The sequence below is a fragment of the Aspergillus affinis genome, assembly GCF_023601865.1.
Source record: "Aspergillus affinis strain CMG 70 chromosome Unknown NODE_59_length_196328_cov_85_596298, whole genome shotgun sequence".
NCBI lineage: Eukaryota > Fungi > Ascomycota > Eurotiomycetes > Eurotiales > Aspergillaceae > Aspergillus > Aspergillus affinis.
Window position 1 is genome coordinate 41236 of NW_026515840.1, and position 21624 is coordinate 62859.

The window sequence follows — 21624 nt, forward strand, 5'->3', positions numbered from 1 at the left end:
TAGGAAATAACTGATCGCTCCGGCCACAGTGTGGCCACAGTTAAGATGTCTGCTTCTTGAGGAATGTTAAGGCGCCGACAGACATGGCATCCACGGCAACCTGTACGGTCGGTTGGATGACTGGCGCAAAGAAAGGCGAGTGATTACTCGGCAGCTCATGCACCGTTCCCTTGGCCACCGCGTCTTCCCACGTTTGGGGGTCGACGCCACCGAACGTCCACATCACGTACGGAGCGTCTACTGTCGTCGCCAGGAGAGAAAAGTCCTCACTGGCCGCTGCGGGCTCGTCGTCAACTAAGTTGTCCTCGAAGTACGATTCAAAGGTACCCCTTAAGGCCTTGACCATTTCGCCGTCATTGATCGTCGCGGGCGCGGAGTGGGTGCATTTAATCAGCGGCTTCTGGACGGCGCCTCCGGCCTCGCATTCGGCCTCGATGATGCGTCTGATGGCCGCGTTCACTCGTTCCCGCACCTTCGGGTCGTAGGTTCGGACACCGATTTTCAAGTCCAAATGACTGGGAATGATGTTCGGCGTGCTGCCGGCTTGAATGCTACCGCAGCTCACGACGGCCAATTCTCCGGGGATCACCTCCCGACTTACGACAGTCTGTAGTCGAGTCACGATCGCCGCACCGATCACGATGGGATCAATGCAGGTATGAGGGGCCGAGCCGTGGCCGCCACGTCCGTAGACACGAACATCAAAGGCGTCGGCCGCCGTCAATAATCGACCAGGCCGGACTGTGACTGTGCCCGCCCGCTGTCGCATGACATGCTGAGCCAGAACGACGTCTGGTTTGGGGATCTTCTCATATAACCCGTCGTCAATCATCGCCTGCGCACCGGACAGTTGCTCCTCAGCCGGCTGGAAAATGCAAATCAAGGTGCCCGACCAATATTGGCGAGCTGAGTGCAGGAGCTCGGCAGAGGCCAAGAGACCCACGACGTGAAAATCATGCCCGCAGGCGTGCATCACCGGTTGTTCTACCCCGTCCTTGTCCTTGACGGTTTTATGGCTCGCGTACGGCACTCCGGTCTTCTCGTGAATGGGCAATGCGTCCATGTCTGCGCGCAACAGGACGGTGGGACCGCTTCCGTTTCGGAGCACACTGGCGACGCCATACCCACCGATGTGAGTGTGCACTTCGAAGCCCAGCTTATTCAGGAAGTTTGCGACGAGCTCGGATGTCTCCTTCTCCTGACCGGATAGCTCGGGAGAATTGTGTAATTGCCGATAGATATCCTCGAATATTTTCACATCCGGTCGGAATTTATCGAGGATCGACTTGAGGCTGTGATCAGTTGCTAGTCTGGTTCAGCAATGGACTTCGAATAAAGAGAGCAGCGTGGGATGAATCGCTTGCACGGCTAACCTTTGATCTGCATGGTGTTTGGCGGGGGGGGGGAGGGAATTAGGTCTGGTTGGGAATAATACAGAATACAGAGGAGAAGAGGAGACACTGGAAAGAATAAATGCGGGGGGAAAGGGGAAAGAGCAGGTCTTAACTCATAAGTGAGGAACCGATCTAGTGTCAGAACTAAGAGAGACGCGATCGAGCGGAATTGCCGATAAGCTCGCTCTCGGCTAGCGGGCCTGAGGCGTTCGCCTTGGCTGCTCCGCTCTCGGCAAGGAGCGCCCCCGCCTGTGGGCCTGAGGCCTGCTTTGGGAAGGTCCCGGCTGCGGCCTCATCTGTCCGTCGGGCATCTCGCATTCCTTTGCCTCGATAACTGCATGGATCATGACAACACATCCTGACTGTTTATCATCAATCACGATGCATGCTCTCTCATATGAGACGTCCAATGACGACAGCAAAGAGTACTTATGCAGGATACCCGCAACCAGACCACCAATTGGTAATCATTCTGAACCGGCTGATGGCTGAAACCTATTGAATAAGGGCCCTGCCCCTGATATATGCAGAATCGACCCTGAAGGACCCCTCCTCAATTCAACATCAGTCACTCTGTTCGTTTGCCTGCTATCGGCTGTCCTACAACAACAGAAATTCTCGCGTCAGAGTCCCGAAAGCTCTTGTTACCCCATATTTATCGAGCATCATGAAAAGACAATCTGGACAAGTTTTTACGATCGCATCTGGGCTACCAAGAAACTAGTCATCGACATAATTTCGATGCTTTGGGCATTCCACAAACAACGATGACATCAAAATCGAGGATTTGGGTACTTCGGCAACGGCACTTTCACCTGAAAATATCCCAAAATCTCAGTGAATTCTTCAATGCCGCGCATTCTTGCTCAAGCGCCTCATTTTGACCAGCCCGACCACCGTCAATGCAGAGTACTAGGTCTTCCGCAACCCTGCTTCACCGGAGAATATCTCCAGCGGGCTGGTCAATTCTTTTTTAGCATAAATTTGGGAGATATGTAGCAAAGTGCAAGAGGGTCTAAATACTAAGATACTGAGGGATATCTTGATCGGTCATTGCATATTGAGCAGGTGCGAGGAGGACCCTAATCCAAGAAGTTGGCCCAAGTGCACCTGAATAGCACCTGTGATCTGAGGTCGCAGCAGATCATGAGACTCAGCCTGCACAGTGCAGTTAAGAAGAAACAATTCTGTGGAAATATTGGTGCATGTGGCAGAGACAGAGATATAAGCTAAAGCGAATATATGTCCTTAGAAGTTAAGTTAGTTAAGTATGTACCTAAGTCTGCTTACTCTGTGATCTGTATCGTCACAATCATAATTAAACAATATATTCTGTAATTGTTTTCACAAAAATGCAAGATAATGTCTTAGAAGCTTACCAAATCAATAAAAAGTAATATCAAGTCAAATATCCATTGCATGGTCAAACAAAGAATACCTACTTAGGTCAATTAACCTAAGACGCTAGGCATACGCAATCTTATCTACCTCTACACCAATGATTTACGAGGAAATATCCAGGCCAGGGGACATGACGTACAGTGAGAAATCATACAGGGAGATTTCCGACAATCACCACCTCAATTCTAGTGCCATGACAGAACTCCCCGCGTCCTTAATGAAGTCACGAGGATGAGCTGTGCATAAATGCAAGTTCAAGGTCAGAGATCCTCTCTCTCCCCTCACCAACTCATACAATTCCACTTCCAAATCTTCTTCAAATCCTCCTATCCACAGTGACCATGAAGTTCGATCTTCGTTTCATCTTTACTCTCTTTATCATGCTGGCCATCGCGGCAGCTGTGAGCCCCGCCGCCCAAAGACCTGCAGCACGTACCATATAATCTGGAGCACAACGACTGATTTTGCAAACGGATCCGCATTACTTCTTTCCTCGAGTTCGCTTAACGAGATAGCAGGTAGCTGGCCGATTCTGGCAAGCACAGAAATCACGTGCATAGTAACAAGGCGACGGAGGGTGTGTTCCTTGCCGTCACGTGTCTGGTATCTGGTTTCCCATTGCAAGTCCCCCATCACGCCAAAAAGAGCCTGTTCTAGCTCCCATCGAGGAAGCTTTGGGATGCGGGAGTCGATTGACACTGGTAGAGAAGCAAGTTCCACATCGGAAAAAGTGGCTAGGTTCGAATTATCCTGATGGAGGGGCCCGTTTGCCGGCTTGTAGGGGGCTTTCTTGAACAGATTTCTGAGTTTGAACTACATGATTCGTAAGCCAGGTTGCATAAATTTTAAAGTAAAAAAGAGAAGAGAAGAGAGGAAGAAAATATTAATATGGGAAATTGTTCTTGACTTTGATCACTATGTCAACTAAGATACTACTTACTATCTTTGGCCTTGATATCTCAGACAAGTGCCCATAGGACCGATTGACATTTTGGAGCAAAGATTGGGCACGTCGCCTCTGACTCTAGGCTGCGGTAATGATGATATCTGGAAATATAACGGCCAACGCCATCAATCCTAGTCGATCCAGGAATACTGGCCAGAATCTGCATACAACAGGGATATTGGGATGTGTGGCTGTCCATGCACACAGGGTAAGTGTGAACATGCATGCCCACAATATATCCAGTGTGCCTCGAGTGTCCGGCGATGAGTGCCAACCCTCCATATTTGACATCACTTAAACAATTTAAAAGATAGGTAAAAGAGAGATGAGAGAGAAGTAAGAGAGAAGTAAGAGAGAGGTCTTTAAAAGAGAGATAAAAGAGAGGAAAATATTGTTTGCTATGCCCTTGAGGAGTAGCGAGGCTGGGGACCAATTTGTCACTCTTTGGTTAGTTGTGCCACCAACCTGAGGCACTGAGTCCATATTTAACAACATCAGGAGCTCTCCCACTGACAAAGCAATATCTTTCAAAAGTTTCTATTCCAGACTGAATTATGTTGTATCGACCAAAGTCCCCGTGGACGTGGACCTTTTCCTTATACCTTCTTTTGGAGGCCCTGATATCTATATCTTTGGAAATGTGATGTCACTCTATATCGGACTTAAGAGGAGGGCAAGAGTTGACATTTTTATCTAGGGCTCTCTGGGTAAATTTCCAGGCTGATTTCAGGCCGAATCCCGAGATAGATTTTCCGAAATTTATTATTCCATCCTTCTTGGGCTTTACCACTCTAGGCTTTTTGAACCAACTGATCTTTGCTTACGACACACTTGCCCATAGGAACACCATCCAGGTATATGGGTTATATGTTTACTTTGTTTTTATATGCATCTTTAATGGCCTCCAACCTGGCCAGGTAATGAAGGAGTTAAAAATGCTCGCTGATAACAATTACCTTGACGCTACAAGATTGCCTGTATATCAAGGCATTCTGGTTGCTATGATTGTGATATCAACCATATTTTGCTGTTGCATTCTCTTTGCTAGATGATATTCAAGAAAGTGAATGCTGATATTACCATGCGAAGTCGATACTGGACTTTCCAAGTAGGTCCTACCTACCTATTGATGGGGATAGACTTGAGATTATTAACGCGGACCCCTGGGCAGATTTTATTATCGCTTTTAAAGTTTGATGTGTCCTTTTATCTTGGCTTCTTTGTGCAAGTTTAGGCTCTTCCACCCGGAGTGTCAGCGACTGTTGTTCCATTGTCAGGCGTGATTCTTTGGGGTACAGCTTTCTCCGTGAGACATGAGAATACACCCTGGACCCTGAGCATGCTTGTGTGTCTTTTATCCTTTCATATCTCTTTGCACTAGCTAATATCAAGCTTGCAGGTATTTCATATAGCCCTGACTGCGCTATTTATCCTGGAATTTATACTCCCATTTTCCCCAGAGACCGATTAATATTACCTTTCCCGCCCAATCCAAGCAAGCGTGGCACTATTTGGAAGTCTAGTGATCTTACTCTCACTTGATACGACGATTATGATATGTATGTGAAGAAACTTTGGCAAAGGCCTGAAACCATATGTCTGTGGTGGGAGAAAAGCAAGGATCATGGAAGAAACATTCGAAGCTTCATTGCATCAGAAATAGGTACTTGTTTGTGTCGCAGACATGATTGTTGTACCTAGCAGGTTGCTTAGAGGGGCCCATCCCCGAGACCCGGAGCTGTGTAGAGAATCTGGTATGCTTGTACGGAGTACAGATAAATTCTTTCATTCATGTTCATCTAGTATCGGGGTCGCCAAGTGCCAAGCGTTATTATAGATCTGTACACGTGACCGAGCTGCATGCAATGCGCATGTGGAACGCCATGTGGAGTCGCGATGCATGAAAATTTTCCATTCGCCCCCTTCCCCCCCCCCCCCCAAAAAAACTGCTTGATTCATCTAGCCAAAAAGCAAAAGGTAAAGCCCAACGCGGGGCTCGAACCCGCAGCCTTGTGATTAAGAGTCACACGCTCTACCGATTGAGCTAGCCAGGCTGGCTTGTTGAAAAAACGGGCCTACATACGGTACGGATTCTACATGTCAAGATCTGGTGCTATGTACACTCGTATGATCGGCCTTACCGAGATGTCGCAATTGACCAGGGGTTGTGCTCTTTGAATAGTGCCGGTGGCGCGAATCGATTGCGAGGAGAGACGCGTCCGATGATCTCTTGACGTGATATTTCTAAGCGAGGCTGACTTTGGTATCTGCCCTTTCCCAACAGAACGATGATCACCAGCGGGAACCACCGGGACGGAGGCGTCATCACGGTAGGCAGACAGGCAGCAGGTTTCTGAGCGTGCTGAAAGGGGATTCAAAGCCTAGATGGATGTCAGTATACAGTTACGCGCTCGCGTGGATGACTTTGTAGTATCGATTAGTCGAGCCAGTGAGAAGTATAAAAAGCTCCATGCAGCAAAACCAAGGACGGCATCACTCGCAGCTGCGGTAGCTGTACAACCCTTGGCCGACTTCACTATGCAGCCATCCGAAATAGCAAGTGCAATCAGCCCGTTTTCGAATTACTGCCTCCTATATAATCATTCCGGCTGCCATAGAAATATGGTGTTTGATACCGTATAAATAACAAATTACAGTCGAATTTAGAATATGTTGGAAATGGCTCTTCCACATCTGCGACTCCGCAGGCCAGGGGTTGTACATCCCGCGCAGGGCTGTGAAGTGTAACCCTACTCGATAGGATATCGTGACTCTCAAACGAAGAAGAGCTCATTGCGCGCGCCTTCCGGAACACGGAGTTGAGCGTCCAAAATAGCATGCAGGACAAGTTCGAATGATCAGTGGACCGTCGAGGAATGGTTCTCTGTAATTTATCAATACCCGGAAGATTGTTCAGGTCGGGTTCTGTGGATGTGGTCGGACCCTCGCTGTCGGACTGTGGCTACGGCGCTTGACGAACAGGAGGGAAAGCCAGAAGAAGCAAGCATAGCCAGTCGTGTCTGTGGCTGAGGCTGAGTCGTGCTGGGAATTGCGCGAGAGGGGGATGAGGCTGAGACGGTTCGGCCCCTTAGGAGCTCACTAGGCCCCTATTATGATCATGGCATTGGCGATCTCAGTGGATCGCTCGTATCACAACTACCGGGGGTTCTTATTCTTAGAACAGAGAGGTGACATCACTAAAATAGAACACCGACCAGAGAATAGCCGAAGCCAGGTTACAGGATTCTTGTAGGTTACCAACAGAATGGAACCAAACGATCGAACGTCTCAGGATATATCGGGGATGAAGAACGGCGGCTGTAGAGCAAATGGGCGGTCTAGCAGAGGCGGGCGGGTGCTGAGGCTCATGCTGCAGGAAGTTGAGAGTTGAGATCACACCAGAGCCAACAGATTCCATGCAGGAGACATCGTCATGCATGACAGACATCAGGACCCGGAAATGCAGCGAGAAGGAAGAGAATTGGAGGAGAAAGCGTCAGACTGAGGGAAAGGAGGAGGCGGTGGTGGCAGTTGCACGGGGGGAGTCGTCATAGGAACTGCGGCGCAGTAAGTCCAGGGACACGATGGTCAAGCCACAGTGTGTTCTGAACAGCAATACGAGCGGACGAGTGACAGTAGTACTACTATGGAGTAGACACCTGAAAAGGGTAAGCACGATGGGGTGGGGGGGGGGGGGATGGGGGCGGCGCTAAACCGGAAGGAGGGTGGGGAACTGCACTGCCTGCAAGTGCAGGCATCAGCCACAAGGCCTCAAGGCCGGTCATCCGACTATACTGTTCCTTCCTTCTGTCCATCTGCCACACGCCCTTCTGATGACCCGCGAATAATGCCGTCACCGTATTTTGGAGCTGCTTGTATTTCCGCTAGTGGACGGCGCTAAATTTTAAACATGGGTGCCTTTCCCCCCAGGTGTTTACTCCTTCCTTCATGTACCTCCTAGCCTGCCTAGTATTTATACCTCCCTGGCCCCCCTCTGCATATCCTCATGATATCTTCATTCTCAACATTTTCACTCATTTACTGCTCCGATTTGATCTACATCGACAGCACATATCAAGAAGACTTCAGCTTCACCATCGATCTCTGAATTTGGTCTCCTCTGCTCTCAGATCCTAAATCTATCTCGCCGCCGTCCCCCCCCCCTACTTGCCTGTGATCCCCTTCCAATCCGTCACAGTGTCGCCCTTCGACGCATCTCGCCTGTTTCGCCAACACGAAAGATCGTCCATTCGGGATTCTATATTCCCTCGCATAGTTCCTCGCAGAAGATTATCGCTGCGTCGAACGCCCAACATGCCTGCCCCGATCATCCAGAATATTTCGGAGCCCGTCGTGCCCGTGCGCGAGCTTGAGGCCGACGAGGAATATGTTATGACCAACTTCGAGCGTCATGCCGGCCACTGCTACCAATGCGCGGACCCTCTGCAGGTCCATCGGGAGGACCGCTCGCTCTGTGACCGTGGACACCAGTACGCCCTGGACGTGGCCGACTACATCTACAGCAAGAATGGCAAGGCATTCTCCGTTGTGGGCCGTGAAACCAACCAGCCCATCATGGTCAGAATCCCTCGCAACTCTGTTGCCGTGCGCGGACTCCTGCTTGCTATTGAAGATGGACTGCGCCTGCACCGCAGGGAGCGACAACAGGTCCAGACCGCGGCCCCTGTCATCAGTTACGACCGGACCTACCTTATACCACCCCGTCGTCGGATTACCCAACCGGCACCCCCGCAACCGGCATACAATGAGATCATCGAGAGGGAGCCACGCACCCCCAAGCGTCGCCGGGTCATCGTCTATCCCTCTCCGCGCAGCTCGCCCAGCCGGGGCTCGTTGTACGAGGCCGATGCGGCTGATCGTGTTGAACGTTTCAAGGAATCTTCGCGCATCTACCGACCGGCTGAATACCACCGTTGAATCAGACCCGGGCCATGCTTTGTTTATCGGCCTTACGTTTCATATTCACTTTTACGGTTTCAACCCACCACCACCGGCCCCATTCCCTCCGCCGTTCTGCTGGCAGATGCGACTTTAGACCCCAACGTCTTACACCTTGTGAAACACAAGCAGCTTCGCAACACAGAACAGAGCCCAGCGGGCTCTGGCCATGCGCCGTTTCCCCTCCACTTCGGGAGTTGGGATACTTATTTTTTTCTGCTCATGCGCATTTGAATTTTGCCGTATTCATCTGCTATTGAGAACATTCAGATTGGAGAGATTAATTTCTCTGCTTTCTATCTCTGGCTATTTCCCATGTTTTGGATCTTGCCTGCTCTTGTTCCTTTTTTCTGAACCGCAGTCAACTGATGGCGAAACAAAACAAAACACCAAACAAAATCAAAAAGACAAAATGCGACTAAAAAAAGAAGAAGATTGTGCGTATGGCTTCGATTGGAGAATGCCAAAATGTCGTACATGATTTGCATCGAACCTGCAAGAAACGCAGTGACTCATTTAGTCCACTTTCTCCGCACCATTCAGCTGTCTAGGCCAACTTAGTCCCGACCATAATCATTGGAGGGTCGAGAAGGAGGCTGCAACGAAATTCCTTTCCTTTGTTTGACTAGTTAGTTAGTTACCGAGTTTTGTATTTACGCATGAATGATACGATGTCTCCACGAGTTGGCGCTTCCACGTAATCCGTAAGAACCGAACAAGTAGGTGCCTTAGCGATCTGGCAGGTAGCGGCAGTGGCAGCCAAGGAGATCCGCAAGAAGCCCCAGCGAATCCCCCGTTTCGAACATCCTCCCATTACTACAAGGAAAGAAAACGAAACCATGATACACACAGAGAGAGAAAGAATCAATGACGAGGACAGTGAGTAAACCCGTGAGTAAATCAGTGAGTCATGCCAGCCCAGGCCATCCTCATTGGCCCGACTAGTCATGCATGTTGGATGCCTGCAGCTGGACGTTGGATTCTGCATCCATGACTTACCTAGGAATCTAGGCATCTTACCCGTCTGCAGGTCGGTATTAATCCTGAGTTATGGCGGTGCAAGTCTTATTCATGCTTTTACAGAGGATCGGAGTAAATAAGTTCAAAAGTTGGTTGTGTGAGTGGATACGATACTCTGAACTATCCTACGGAGGTGTGTGTCCCGATGGGGAGGGTGATCTACGTATGGAGCATTGACGTTTCTTAGTCTCTTTTTTTTTTTTCTTGTTGTTTTCTTTCTTTTCTTGGGGAATGTTTTTCTTTAATACTTGCATTTATTTACTCAACAAATCTGAGAAGAGGGTGGAGTGGGAAAACCAGAACTTACTCAAAATGTGTACAGTACATATCTCCGGGAAGGCGTAAGTAGAGAGAAAAGTACTGTACAAACTGTAAGCAAATAACAAACTGCTTATGATATGGCAAAGCTTTCTAGACAGTCTTTCTCTAGGTATCTATATTTTCTTCTTCTTCTTCTTTTTTAATTCCCTCTTTTGCCCTCTCTCTTTGCTCTTATCTTTTCTTCCAATTTTTTTTACTAATAATATTGTTCTCCCCAATAATCCATTATTTACTTCCAACCCACCTACTTATTCACCTAATACATGAGCCACTTCATCTAGACAGTCAGCACAACGCTCGCAAATCCATAATTACCCCGTAGTATCAAATCTATGACCAAATGTCCTACAAAGTACAAACAACAATCAATAGTAGAAATATCTAGAGTAAAATATATACAGTATGTCTACAAAATTTCACAAGACAAAATAAAAGTACAGTACATTTTTTTCGATTCCCGAATCACCCAGATTTCGATTGTATAATGAGTATGCCGACTTTCAAGTCGCTGCATCTATGTATGTAGTTCTCTTGAGAATTGGATTGTTTACTCCGTAGTTGCGTGATAGGTAGGCCCCTGCATGCAGATCCACGAGCCGTCCACGGCGCCAAGCTTCGGTATACCTCATCCCGAGATTGTATACGAATGAGGTTCGGGCTCTGTTTCCCGGGGTATTATGGTTCAAATGTAGCTTTCGTCTCCATACTTCGAGGACTGACTATACAGACTGAAAAAGAGCTTCTGATCACCTTGTTTATTCCTCGATATGCTCTCTCATCAATGCTATCCCCTAGGTTTTCACACAGCATACAGAAACACTAAGCCCACGGGCGCAGTGAATAGATTCCTTCATTATCTGGAGAGTGCCTCACACAGCTTCAATTCTTGGATTCACCACCCCTGTGCCTTTGGGAAGAGTGATGTTATCCAAAAACGACTAGCGGGTTTGATATTGAGCAGGACTCACATTTAGAAGCCCCTCCCAAGCACCAACAAGCTAGAAGGGCGAGGGATTAGAGCACTAAATGTACCTTTGGTTGGTTTCACTCATCTACTCAGTGAAAATATGTGAGGAAAAGTTTTGAGGGAAGAGGGCGAGTTGGTTACGGGAGTGGGAAACTTGCTAAGGGTCGCTTGCACATCTTGTTGTTGTCGTACTGATTCTCGTGCTTTTCTCTCACTTGCTTCATACAAACCGTCTCGTAACTCTCACAATTTTCGTGTCTCATTTCCAAAAAGTGCTTTTAACATTAATTGAAGCGATATTATCAGGATTCTTGCGTTGATTTGGTGAAATTTACTCCCCCCGGATGATCCTCGCACTGAAACATTGAGAAGTTGTGACTGATCGCTAACGAGTGTTGATTCTTTAGCATTTGTCGAGAACTTCATGATGTCAGCCTACTTCGAGCCCGAGGAGCTCCGCTTTATCCTCGAACAGCTGGCCAGGGACCCGCATACGGAGGAATTCAGGAGTAAGAGATTCCGTGAGACTTATTCTCCATTCAACCCTGCCCACCATGACCACCGCGGCGGCGGCTACGACGACAAAGGCCGTGAAGTCAGGATGTCGGAGATTTCCGAGACTCCTCGGTCTGCAAGGAAGCCTACTCCCCTTCCAACTATGGCGTCTGGTCAGGAGCCGAGTACCCCGTATCCTGTGGGCGCGGGTGGCGCAGGGAAAAACCGAGCTCTGGCAACCTGCAACGTCGAGCAGATTGGACAGATCGGAATCTGTGAGCGTATAAAACACTGGCGTCGGTCGTCCTGCCACTGGCCTTTTCCCAATGCCCCCGTGGCAGAAGGCGTACGCTATGCGGCCAGCGTCGACCAGCTGGAATTCCTCACGGAGATTGCTACCTCTAACAGCGGCTCTATAAACGGAGATTGGTAAGTCAAATCCGAAGAAGTACCCGTGGGGAAATACTTAACAACGGATGAAAGCATTCATGTGAACGGTGATATCGAAATCCACGGCGCTCGCATTAGCCCCGGTTCTCAGCAGCCTATACTCCACCCTCCTGCAAAAAAGACCAGGGGCGGCAAGGCCCAGAAGCGCAAGAACAAAAACTTCACCTCTGGGCCTCCCCCAAAGAATGGAGAGGAAAAGTCTCTTCCCGGACAATCGGACGAAATCAATCAAGCGATAAATGCCAAGGACTTCTTTTTCAGCAAGAGACGTCGCAGCGCTCGCATCGCAGCTCTCACTAAAGCTAAAAAATGACTGGGCAATTGGCTAGTGAGTACTTTGACAGTCAATCTCAAAAGCTTCCTAGGTCTAATGATGCGGCTAACCTTGTGCAGACACACCGGTATTCACCGACATGACAACCGAGCCTGCGCTCTTCAAGAGGCCGCATATGTTCTTCTTGTGTCTGCTTGGTGTTCTGGTGCTCTGGATTGGTGGCATGGTGACTAATATCTGTTTTCGTTTCTATTTGCTTCTTTTTTTGCGCAGTATGGGCAATCGTTAAACCTTGGGATTGACGGTGTTGGGTGACATAATCAATGCATAGCGATGGTTGGAGTTTGGGATTTTTTCGTTTCTTTATCAAATGGTCGACATGATGCCTCTTTCCTTCTTTTGATTTGCTCATTTGTTTCACATGGGAAAATGGCCATAACAATGACTCGACTACAGCAGACATGTATCTATCTATTTGTTGGCTGGGTGCATCACTCCTATTAAACGAGAAAGGGCGTTCGTTGCTTATGGGTATACCTATTCGCATCATTCCCGGATCAGGACTGACAGCCATACAAACCATACTTACTGCTCTGCAATGAAAACCCTCTTGGCTTGCAGGTAAGACAGATGGGAGTGTGAGTCAGCCCGGGGAGCAGATCCTAGACAGTGCTGGTGGAAATAGGACAACCTGTCTGTGGAGGTTTCGTTCCTGTGGCTGGTGCCTGTGTCTTGTTTCTTTCTCTGTTTTCTATTTTTCTTTTATTTTTTTCTTTTATTTTTGGCCGCAGTAACAGTCACTTTTACCAGTCGGGGTCGTCTGATGATCGTGAAACTAAAACCTTACCCTACAATGAGAAAGACCTTTTCGCGACTCAGGCGACCCCGCACGATTGGTGTGGATGGCAGCGAAACTCGGAGGGAGGGAAGGTTTGTCAATTCGCGCGAGGGTGGACTGGACGGAATAGAATAGGATCGTATGCCGTGATGGAGACTGGAAACTGGGAAGTGGAAGGTAAGCGAGAGGAAGAGAAAGCGAAGCCAAGAGGGACAATCTAAGGGACGTTCCTTCTCCCGTTCAATCGGAGTCCGGCCATGTGACTTGGCGTTCACCCAACGGACCTTCTCCAGGAGGTCATGAGACGCTTTCAAGTTTCAACAGACTATTGATTATACCCCGGAATGCTACCTATCATCGGGATACATACTTTACCCAGACTGCCTAGACGAACGCCCATGAACCAGATTCCGTCTCAACTGAAGACGAAGCCTGATATACTCAGATATCAGCAGCCTAGATACCCTTCAACACCTCAGTGGAAGGACGAGGACTGCAGAAACAAAGATGAGATACCAAACCCCCAAAATAGTCCTTAGAGGACTATTGCTGAAGTCCTAACAAGATCTAGTTTGATAATGCACGACTGCCTTGATTAGGGCCCAACTCCCCACAGACCAAGAAACCACCATCCCCATGGTCCATGCATGCCTGCATGCATACCTGCATGGCACATCAAGATCTTTTCCCTTCATTTCATCCTCCCGTTAATTCAGTGGATCAAGCCATGCACGATGTGCGGCCGCTATCCAAGCTTTTTCAACCACCCACCAGGTCAGCTGGTTCACCGAGCATCCAGTGGATGTCACACCCTCTACCCACCATACGGCTGATCCGGCGAAAATAGCTGCGGCTAGGGAATTCCTGCGGCCGGAGTAAAGAATCGGAAATCATGGCGGGTGGTTGCGGTTCGACGGCATCTTCGGAGATTTTCGTCTTGCCGTGGTCGCACGGATATAGGCAGCCGGTAACCCCAACAGCTAACGGTAGGTACTTTGCAATCTCAGCTGAAGCCTATGCTATGCGGTGTTACTCTTGGGGGCCACGTTCGTCTGTCAGTCAACGACGGGTGTGTTACTGCGTCCCGGACAGCCGACGACATCACGAAGTCGGTGCTAGGCATCTCCATTCAGTGTACTCAACGAGTCGACGACGGATGCACTAGCGGGGTGGTTTGCGATAGGCAGTAGGTAGTTAGATCGACAAAGATATAGTCTCCGAAGAATGCGACGGTCGTGCTAGTAGTAGCCACAGGTATACCATGCTCTGACCCAACTGCCATTCATATGCAGAAACCGGAAACCATGCCCGCGTGTCAGCGCAGAGTATCGCAACTGGGTTCAATTTTAGTTCCCTTTGAAGCCACAAGCACGGACAGACGGGGGGGGGGGGGTGGGTGGACACTGAGACATGTAGATCTCCCATGGATAGACCACGAGACAAGCGAGAAGGACACCATCCAAGCCGCGTCGACGATCATCCATGACTAGCGGTAATTTACTGCCTGAGGTTCCTCTGGACGCCAAGCCCTCTCATGCGGGCCAGCCAAGTCACGTGCCGTCATGCCGGCCTCGCCCAAGTTTCTCCGCCGGAAGCGCCCGTCGTCAAAGATCGATTCTTGGATCGAACGACTTCCATCCCTCCACCCCTCCCTCTTCATCCCCGCGTCCTCTGGTCCAAGCCATCATCATGGCCAAGAAAGGTTTGTGATTTCGCAATTTCCCCCCCCTACCTTGCTCATACCCTGCCTCCGCGATCGATCGTCCACGCCGTGGTTGTGTGAATTGCGTTGCTCATGTAAAAAAGTGCGATTCAAGACTAACATGTCCGATTCTATCCTATAGGCAAATCGCGTACCCTCCCTGTTCGGCTCATCTCGATGGCCATGACGGGCTACTTCCGAACGATGATCAGGCCCCGTACCCACCGCCCCTTGAGCATGCTCAAGTACGACCCCGTCGTCAAGAAGAAGGTGCTGTTCCTGGAAGCCACCAAGGGCGGCCGTAACCGATGAATTACGATCTCTCGACCTTTTTTTCCCTTCCCTGTTTTTCGTTCGATCGGTCGACGATTTGGTGCCTTTGGGGATGCTTTCTTGAAGAATTGCCCTGGCCCGGCTGGTTAGCGGTGGTGCCGAACTGGAATGCAATGGAGAATTGTCAGGTTGGCGGTTTGGTTCCCGAGGGCCCCGGAGTCGATGCTTTCGAATGTTGTTACTCCTGTATATTAGGCGGATCATCGGTATCGGCAGTATCGAGAATGGTGTAAACCTTTCTACGGTTCTTGCAAGCAGATGTATCTATATCGGTTTTGCATTCTGGCGTTTTAAAGCAGTACAATCTGGGTCAATCAACATGTTCGACATATTCTATAATCATAACACCGCTCGTGCGTTAAATCTCAATCTGGAACCGTGGTACACGCCTTCAATGTCAATCAGATTTCGCGGATATTCGGAATACAGGTGGGAAAAATATTGCAGAACTTGGATTCAAGACTCAAGATGATCCGGTCATGTCTCGTGTCGTGGGCTACTTTAGGTTTCTTTGTTAAACCGGGCATTATACCGTTCCCCTATGCGATTTAGCATCGTTCAAGCCACCAACATGGTTACATACCTCGTGCCTTGCGCCCCCGAGAGCCCCGTGTCCATCTACCATTATTCGGGTGAGTACCCTGCGCGGATGGGTATTTGCTGCTGCCCGAGGCCAAGCTCGCAGGGCTCGCTTTGCGCTCCGGATATTCGGAGGAGCCTTTTCTCTGTGTCCGGGTCGCAGATGAAGCCGCGGAAGCAGTTGTCTTTCGAATGTTACTCCGGGAGGGACCCGGGCCATCAAGGTCGCTGGTTTCCTCGATGCGGGAAGATTGCTGGCGAACCGTCTTTTCTTCCTTGCTTGTATAAGAAAGCTGTCGAGTGCGACTGTAGGTTCGTTGATTTGTTCGAATCATCTTTTTCTCGCGTGGCTTCGTTCTTTCAAGGACCCAGTTTTCATCGAATGCCGGATGTTGGCGCTTTTCCTCATCTGCACCTGAATCTTGTGATTGGAACTTAACTGTCTTTTGCTTCGCTGGTAGATTTTCTATAGGAATCTCCTCTCCTATCGGCTCTGTCTGGACCACAGATGGCGCATCTCTGCTTGTCTGAGGTGGTGTTTCCGTCGTTTGCTCAACCAGTTGGGAATCGACAACTTGCGAAGCTATCACTCGGGTTTCACCAGCTTTATCTGCCGTTTCCGGAGCTGCTAAAGTTTTGGATTCGGTGGGCATCATACCGGACATGATAGCAAAATCGACAAAGCTTTCTGCAGAGCCTGAGCAAGGAGTTGGAGAAATCTCTTGCCGGAAGTTCGAAAATGGGATAATACCAGCGGATGACTGCGAACCAGGGATTCCTATGTTTCGACTCAATGCGGGTTGGGAGCTTCCAACAGCCAAGCCTTCTTCATTTGAAGAAGGGAACAACCTCCGCTGGATGCTTTCGGTCCGATAAATGAATTCTGTTGTCTGAAGAGCCCCTTGGCCTGGAGTTTGGCAGTCTCCTTGGGACACTTGAGCCAAAGGAGTTCCAACAGGAGCATCGGAGGTGGGTTTGACCTGAGAGCCTGAATCCATAGGTTGACAATCAGTGGACTTCTTCAGGGTTCCGAGTTGCAATAAATCTTCCAATCGGGACCAGGCATTCGAAATTGACTCCTGTGATGAGGTTGAACGCATCTGGTCCAGTGCTTCCTTGACATTCTTCATCCGGCTTTCTGCACCCTGGACCCTCCAAAGCAAGGCATGTATCTCGGATTTGGCCTTAGATTTTCCAGATTCTAGTCGCTTTTTGGCGGAATTTGCTGCTGATAGCTCACTTGCCAATGACTTACAATATTCATCTTTTCTCAAAATTTCGGTTCGGAGTGATTCAAGCTTTGCCTCGAGTTCGAGTGTCGCTTTTTGAGACTCGTTAGTCAATGTATAGAGCTCGGCATCGGAAATGACGAGCTTTTCTTTCTCTCTGTTTAGTTCTTGCTGCAATATTCCCACTTGTTCTCCATTGGCAACTTCTATCTCATGGAGTCTCCTGATCTCTTCCTCTTTCTCTGCCAACTTCACTTGAGAGTCGTTCCTCGCTGTAAAGAGCTCGGCATCAGAACTGGCGAGCTTCTCTTTCTCTCTGATCAGTTCTTGCTGCAGACTTTCCAATTGCTCTCCATTAGCAACTTCTACCTCGTGGAGTTTCCTGATTTCCTCCTCTTTCTCTGCCAACTTCGCAGTATTCTCAGCATGTAAGCTCTCAAGGGTTTGTATTTTGCCTTCTTTATCCGAAAGCTACTAAATTCAGCATGATTCGTTACAACAAATCAGGTACCCTACCGCAATCTCAATTTCCGCCTGTTTCTGTTGGAACAAATTTTCTTTTTCAGCCTATACATCGTTAGCTTATGCTTTGGAAATCAAATATGCCTTCATACAATCTCTTGATGGGAGTTGACCAGCTGTTCCTGCAGCTTATTGATTTCTTTTTCAATCTCAGTCTTCTCTCGCAAGACCCCGTGAAGCTGCTGCTCGAATCTCTTTCTGTGTTCATCTCGAGCAACAATGCTCGCCCTATTCAGCTCCTCGCGGACATTGACCTCAGTAGTCTTCACATTATCTTCGAGCTTGATAATTTGAGTCTTTAATTGCTTTACGCGGGCTTCAGTCTCCTGAATCTTGCTCGTTGCTTCAAGTAGGGCATTGTTTGTCTCCTCATTGTGACATTCTTTATCCTTGAGAGCTTCTCCTGCGATCTTGAGTTCTGCGACTAGTTTCTGCACTTGGAGCTCCAATTCAATCTTTTCTTTTGCATGCATGCAGGGCTCCACTGGAACGAGCTCAACCTTGTCTGGTATCTTGATTTCTGAAATGCTCTTGCCAAGATGCTCTATTTGACGTGTGATATCATGCCCTTTACCATCCATTATTTTCATAGACGAATTTAGGTTGTCAATGGTCGGGATGATAACCCCAAGGCTTTTCTGCAAGACACCACAGCACTTCTCGTTCTCAGAAAGCTTTTGAAGTATACTCGAGCCAGTGTTCATACTATCTGCCAAATATCGAAGCTGCTCTTTCAGCTGTACCGCTAGGTTGTTATTAGCTTCAGAACCCCCGTGCAATTCGCTGGCGATATTAATTCCGACTGCATCAATTCTGCTAGAGTGGTAAGTAAATGATATTAGATGAGTAGCTCGCAACTCACCTCACTGTGAATTCTTTGATAACTTCTTCTACTCGCCGTACATCAATAATCCCGGCGGAATGACTCTCATTAAGCTGCTTGAGAGAGACTAGACACTCGTCGAGAGCATTACCAAAAATTGGAAATTTAATGGACTCCAGCTGCGAGCCAATAATCTGGAACTTTGAAACCAGAGTCGTCATAATCGCAACCTGGTTGGACACCACCAAACCAAGCTTTTTGCTCTGAACGGATGTTTGCTGTCGAATGTATGACTCCAAAGCAGATGATCGCTTTCTCTCATGGGTCAGTTGATCTTGGAAGAGCTTCACTCTGACCTCAGTATCTGTCAAGCTTTGTTTGAGCAGTTCTGTAGTGTGCACCGTTTCCGAGAGACGGCTGCGCCTCTCGTCAAGAAGGTTGGATACTTGTGAGATATGTTCTTTAGCACCGACAAGGCTGGCTTCTATCTCTTTTTTCTCCTTGTCAAGATGTGTTCTTGACACCTTGAGTTGGATTGCTTCTCCACGAAGAACTTTGTAATCGGCTCCGAACTCATTGAGAAAGCCTCGGAAGTTGGTAAGCTTCGTTTTCCAGGTTTCCATCCGTAGCATATGGGACTTCAAATCGGCTTCTCGCCTTTGCAGATGGGTCTGGCAAGCCCCCAAATCTTCCCTCAGGCATTTGTTCTCCTCTGTCAATTCCATGACGTGGATCTGCATCTGCTCTTTGACTTTGGACGCGGCTATATCACCTTCCTCGCGCATCTTAACCTTGTTGATGAGGAGTTGAAACAGATGCTCTTCTGAAAGTTGAGAATGTCCTTTCAATGCATTGTCTTTTAAGGAGACTTTTTTTCCATTGGACCGTCGGCGCTTGGCCATCCGACCCTCGTTTATCAAGGACGCTGGAGGATGCTGGGCAGAGGAGTCGTCTTCCATGGCTGGTTCATCGTAGTCGACAGCCACAACAGAGCGTGATCTCTTTGAACCTCTACCTGAAGATCTCGGAGGATTTGTACTTCTGTCACGGACTTGGTCTGGTCAGTCTTGTTCTTTGAGTGAAGAGCCTGCCGGCCTGCTGTAGCGAAAGCAGACCAAAGCACATTGTATCTGAAACCGAAAGAAACGTGAGCAAGCATACCTTGCTCTCTATCCTCAATCTCCGTGATCTGCGAGGTAGCTAAAGATCGCGAGCGATTACGTCCCGCACTTTGAGCACGGGCTGATGGGGTTTGACGAGTATCAACACCATGCGTGACAGAGCGGCTCTCGTCATCATCTAGTGGCACCTGCACATTTCGTAGTTGTTCTTCTGGCGGCTCTATAACACTTTGCTGGCTCACGCCGTGCTGGAGGTCACTTGCTTGAGGGACGCGTTGCCTGGGACAATCAGCACCATCTCCCAAACATCAACCATGCAGTAATACCTCGATCTCCCCTTCCATTCATGGCCACCCTCAACGCCTATAGGCTGCCGTGTCTCGTTACCGTTACCGTTAACGGGGGGCCCAGACGAGTGCGTTCTGGAGTCTTTCGATACTCGTCTAGCGGATGACTGAATGGAAAACTGTTTCCCCTGCCGCAAAGGCCTCGCAAACGAGAAAGCAGAGACATCCACTCCAGAGCTCTGGGGACGTTCCACAAGAAGAGGAGATGCGGCCTTTGGTCGGCTTTCCCAGTTGGTGTCAGTAGGCCTGTAAGTGACTGCGTCTAGGTTGGGAGAGGTAGGAGTGTTGGTGTTCGCCATCTGCACGAGTAAGAGCTCGTCTTCCTCGTCTATGTTTGAATCACTGCGGATGTCGTGCTCTGAGAGTGCGTCACTTGGTATCTGAGAAGCTATCTGGGCCTCTGGGTCTTCCATAATGGAGACGGTGCTGAGATCTAAATGATATCTTGACACCAGAGAGAGGTCTCGTCCTTCCACTCAAGTTGACAGTCGGACGACAGAAAGTGACGAATGGGTGCAACCGGAGATAAATAGGTTGATAGAAGAAGGTAAAAACAATGAAATAGCGGAGCGCAACAGAGAAAGCAATCAAGGAAGTGAGTCCCGTGATAGTCCCGACCATCAAAAGGGAAGGAGCACCTTAAGGCCTGGGATTGAAGGCAGCCGCAACTCCTACTGAATACTTATCACAACAAGAACGCTTCACTAGTGATGATCTGTTTATCACTATTTGATCACAAGCAAATTATTGAATTACCAAAGAGACCCAACAACCCAAAAAATCCCATATCTTCATAAAGCAGACGATCTTCTCATCCCACACCAACCTACCATCACTCTCAAGCCTCCCTGCCCTCAGCAGTACCATCCGGGATACCGCCAGCAACATCATCAGCCGCCTTGTGATGGCCAGAGCTTTCTTCACCCTCATCTGCAGTTGCAGCAGCACGGCTATCGTCACCCGTCAGTCTCATATACCATTCACAGCCCCTCGCCTCCAACTTTTCACTTCCATATCACTATGAACGCCCTCCAACTCTCGCCGCTCACAAAACCTCATCAGCCCTCAATCCACAGATCAATACATTCTCACTTCCGACCAAACGCAAACATAGACCCCCAAGTCCTCGGCTTCCCGCCCGCAGAAGCCTCAATCTCCGTCACCACTGCATTCTTCTCCAAATCATTGTCTTCGGTATTGTTCTTGATCCTTTCATTCGTGGCCGTCCTCTTCAGAATCGGATTCAGACTCGACTGCGACGGCGGCAGTCGTAGCTGCGACCTCGAGAATTTCGGCGTCAGGGGCGTCTTAACGGCGTCAACGACGTGTCGCGCAGATCGACGCAGGGTTTCTCGCATAGCCCATTGGCGGCGCTTAGCGATGAAGAAGAGGGCTGCGGAGGAAACTGCGCGGAATGGTCAGTTGTTTTAATTCTTATTCTTGGCATGGTAACTAATGATATTGAAAGGACAAGGGTCGGCGGGACATACTTCCAATGACGACAACAACGCCTACTATCGTGCAGAGGATAATCATTCCTGTTGACGTTACTCCCACGCCGTCGTCAGAGGGTCCTTCTGCTCCGGCTCGGTTCTGGCTCTCGACATCATTGCCAATATCGTGGGCCGTGGAGTATGCGACAAGGAAACTCATTGCAAGGCAACAATGGAAGAATGCAGATGCTAGTGACGGCATTGCGTATTTTCGTCGGTATTGTAGGACAGGAAAATAGGTAATATATTGAGTCAAAATAACGTGCGCAAAGGTAAGTGCTCACTCAACACGATGAGGCCAGTGCGACAATGCCAACGATATTCGGCCGAGCAACTGATATATATCGTATCCCGACCAGCGAGGAAAATGTGAACAAGATCAGACAACGAACAAGGGCCTAAAGCAACAA

General features: G+C 48.9%; 5 protein-coding genes across 5 annotated transcripts; 3 read left to right on the forward strand and 2 right to left on the reverse strand.

Moving 5' to 3' along the window:
* Window positions 1-40: 40 nt before the first annotated feature.
* On the reverse strand, window positions 41-1386 carry KD926_008679 (putative zinc metallopeptidase; the record flags this gene model as incomplete). The annotated part of the gene is made up of 2 exons (XM_053101429.1): window positions 41-1305; window positions 1374-1386. 2 exons carry the CDS (start codon window positions 1384-1386, stop codon window positions 41-43), a joined length of 1278 nt encoding a protein of 425 aa, XP_052954970.1.
* A 6669-nt stretch (window positions 1387-8055) lies between these two features.
* KD926_008681 (uncharacterized protein) lies at window positions 8056-8679 on the forward strand (the record flags this gene model as incomplete). Its single annotated transcript, XM_053101430.1, has 1 exon — window positions 8056-8679. The coding sequence occupies one exon, from the start codon at window positions 8056-8058 to the stop codon at window positions 8677-8679; it is 624 nt and encodes a 207-aa protein (XP_052954971.1).
* A 2756-nt stretch (window positions 8680-11435) lies between these two features.
* On the forward strand, window positions 11436-12266 carry KD926_008682 (uncharacterized protein; the record flags this gene model as incomplete). The annotated part of the gene is made up of 2 exons (XM_053101431.1): window positions 11436-11932; window positions 11987-12266. 2 exons carry the CDS (start codon window positions 11436-11438, stop codon window positions 12264-12266), a joined length of 777 nt encoding a protein of 258 aa, XP_052954972.1.
* A 2281-nt stretch (window positions 12267-14547) lies between these two features.
* On the forward strand, window positions 14548-15079 carry KD926_008683 (mitochondrial 54S ribosomal bL33m domain-containing protein; the record flags this gene model as incomplete). Its single annotated transcript, XM_053101432.1, has 2 exons — window positions 14548-14767; window positions 14910-15079. 2 exons carry the CDS (start codon window positions 14548-14550, stop codon window positions 15077-15079), a joined length of 390 nt encoding a protein of 129 aa, XP_052954973.1.
* A 522-nt stretch (window positions 15080-15601) lies between these two features.
* KD926_008684 (uncharacterized protein) lies at window positions 15602-21416 on the reverse strand (the record flags this gene model as incomplete). Its single annotated transcript, XM_053101433.1, has 10 exons — window positions 15602-15639; window positions 15684-17379; window positions 17425-17475; window positions 17523-18243; window positions 18293-19268; window positions 19415-19653; window positions 19701-20154; window positions 20586-20671; window positions 20814-21126; window positions 21212-21416. The coding sequence occupies 10 exons, from the start codon at window positions 21414-21416 to the stop codon at window positions 15602-15604; spliced, it is 4779 nt and encodes a 1592-aa protein (XP_052954974.1).
* Window positions 21417-21624: the final 208 nt, after the last annotated feature.